This window comes from Asparagus officinalis, chromosome 5 (assembly GCF_001876935.1).
Source record: "Asparagus officinalis chromosome 5, Aspof.V1, whole genome shotgun sequence".
Classification (NCBI taxonomy): Eukaryota; Viridiplantae; Streptophyta; class Magnoliopsida; order Asparagales; family Asparagaceae; genus Asparagus; species Asparagus officinalis.
Window position 1 is genome coordinate 100,469,323 of NC_033798.1, and position 2,145 is coordinate 100,471,467.

Genomic DNA, 2,145 nt, shown 5'->3' on the forward strand with positions numbered 1-2,145 from the left:
CTGATAGAGGTCATTTCTTTGTGACATCTAGCTCAGATGGTCTTACATGAAAAGAACATTTTGTTAGTTTTACTGGAGGCATTATGTTTCAGGAGAAATAAAAGCTAGTTACAATAATAGAAATATCTCACAGTTGCTGTATAGACACATAATGGACTCTTAGATCTATCGCAAATTATCTCATAGTAAATCAGTTGTCCTTTTCTATTCCCTATTGTGTAATCCCACTTTTACATATGTATTAAGTGTTTCTGTGTTCATACTATAGAGATAATTTTCAGTAACTATAGGACGTAAACCTTGAAGAGATGTCCATTGTGTAAATTATAGTTTGACATGAATTACATTTCTCCTTGGTTTGTCATCTTAAAAGCATTATACATTACATAGGAAACTAATACGCTGTGACACGGCGCAAATGCAGCAATATAGCAATTAATTCTTAGCAAGTCAGGAATAAGAATATAAATGTAACAATAACGACAAGAAGACTTGACAGAAACACACATGCGTGCAAATGTGTAATCATGTTCTTATAGGTAGACCGCTATGGATATCTAGTTGACGTTGCTCCTCTTTTGACTGATGCCAAAATCCTAACTAATGTATGCACTAGAAAGGGGGTTGCTCAGTCTTGAAGACTAGGTTATTGCACTTTGAAGGAAGACCAATTTCTGTTACTCTTTTAAGTATAGTTTATCTCCTGATTAATCAAGTGCATTAAGGTTAATGATGAGATAAAATTATTCTGCAAATTTAATATGTCTGGGCTGATCAGGGTACATACACTTTGGCTCTTACCTTACATAAATTTAGATTCTAGGTACTCCATTGTGCTCAAATGCACATTGGGAAAAGAAAAACTTCATCCAATACGTCCCTTCTTATTTTTCTAGTGTATTTATTCTCTGTCCTGATAAATAACATTCTTCACAAAATCATAGTCATGACATTGTGGACATATCAAATTTAGTCAATAAATATTTAATCAAATAATAAAACATTACACAAACTTTCTTATAACTATAGTTACAACCATTTATCCTTTCTGTAATCAGTATTCACACCACAAGAACAAATAACAGAACTACATTGTCTAAATCATTCAATATGGCCGAGCTCCCACATAATTCCCTGGTGGATAATACTCACACACCACAAATATATCCCCGCTATCACACTTGATCTTTGCACATCCAAGCTTCTCAGTGGTTCTCCATACAATCTGCGTATAATGACTGCAGTCTTGCCCAGAGCACGTGTTTGTATCGTAATGGTACCATTTCTTCTCTCCAACCCAAGAAGCCACTACATCAGTTGCAGACCACTTCCTTCCTTTGCCCCAGAAAATATTCTCTCCATAAATATAGCCAGGAGAATGGATTAGTTGACAATCATGTCTTCTTTGATTTGCATAGAGTTTTGCATAGTATGCGAGTTTTGTATCCCAAACGAGAGGTGGAACTCCTACAGCTTTTCGAGCTATATTGTGTGCTGCGATAAGTTGATACACAGTTGCTCTAGGATCGACTTGTTGCGGATGGAGTATGTCATTTGTTATCTTAAGAGAGAAAATCGAAGATATTGATAATGTTGTGAGCAGTAGCAGAAGGAGAGAAGATGATGAGGCCATTTTGTTTGGCTTTTCTTTTCTTTTCTTTTGATGATGTGTTTAGATTTTGTGTACTGGCAACCTGTTGCTATATAGTGATTGATTATGTGTTTTCTTCTGTGTTAAGGATGTGAAATTCTTTGAAGGTTTCCTGGATTCAAGGAGAGATGATCTGTTTCTGGGGGATTTTCGGCATGCAATCAAGGCGGCTGGCGACTTAGGGAGAAGATTAGGTGACATCTAATTTTAAGGAGAAGTTTTCCGACTGTTGACTCTTTTTGGTCCTTAGAACTGGCTCCATATTAGTTTTGGTTTTAAACGGTGTTGATTGTGATTCATCAAAAGTTGGATCCATTACAGATTACAGATAAACGCCCTATACTATTGTGATTAACCACTTATTAATCCCAACCTTTTTTTATTAGCAATTACATCATTTAATGGCCAGACAAAGTTATTTCTCCATTGCCGTTGCCATTGTGGGTGTTGGTCTGTTACATAGAGATTTTCTGATATTTCAATGTGGTGTAGAA

The 2,145-nt window shown here is 35.9% G+C and overlaps 1 protein-coding gene and 1 long non-coding RNA gene across 2 annotated transcripts in view; one reads left to right on the forward strand and one right to left on the reverse strand.

Moving 5' to 3' along the window:
- Nucleotides 1-1,884, forward strand: part of LOC109840386 — a 29,463-nt gene extending 27,579 nt beyond the window's left edge. The window contains exon 3 of the long non-coding RNA XR_002246909.1: nucleotides 1,740-1,884. This is a non-coding gene — a long non-coding RNA (uncharacterized LOC109840386). The remainder of the gene's footprint in view (nucleotides 1-1,739) is intronic.
- LOC109840385 (pathogenesis-related protein PR-1-like) lies at nucleotides 523-1,726 on the reverse strand. Its single transcript, XM_020409011.1, has one exon. It carries the CDS (start codon nucleotides 1,631-1,633, stop codon nucleotides 1,106-1,108), a length of 528 nt encoding a protein of 175 aa, XP_020264600.1. The 5' UTR covers nucleotides 1,634-1,726; the 3' UTR covers nucleotides 523-1,105.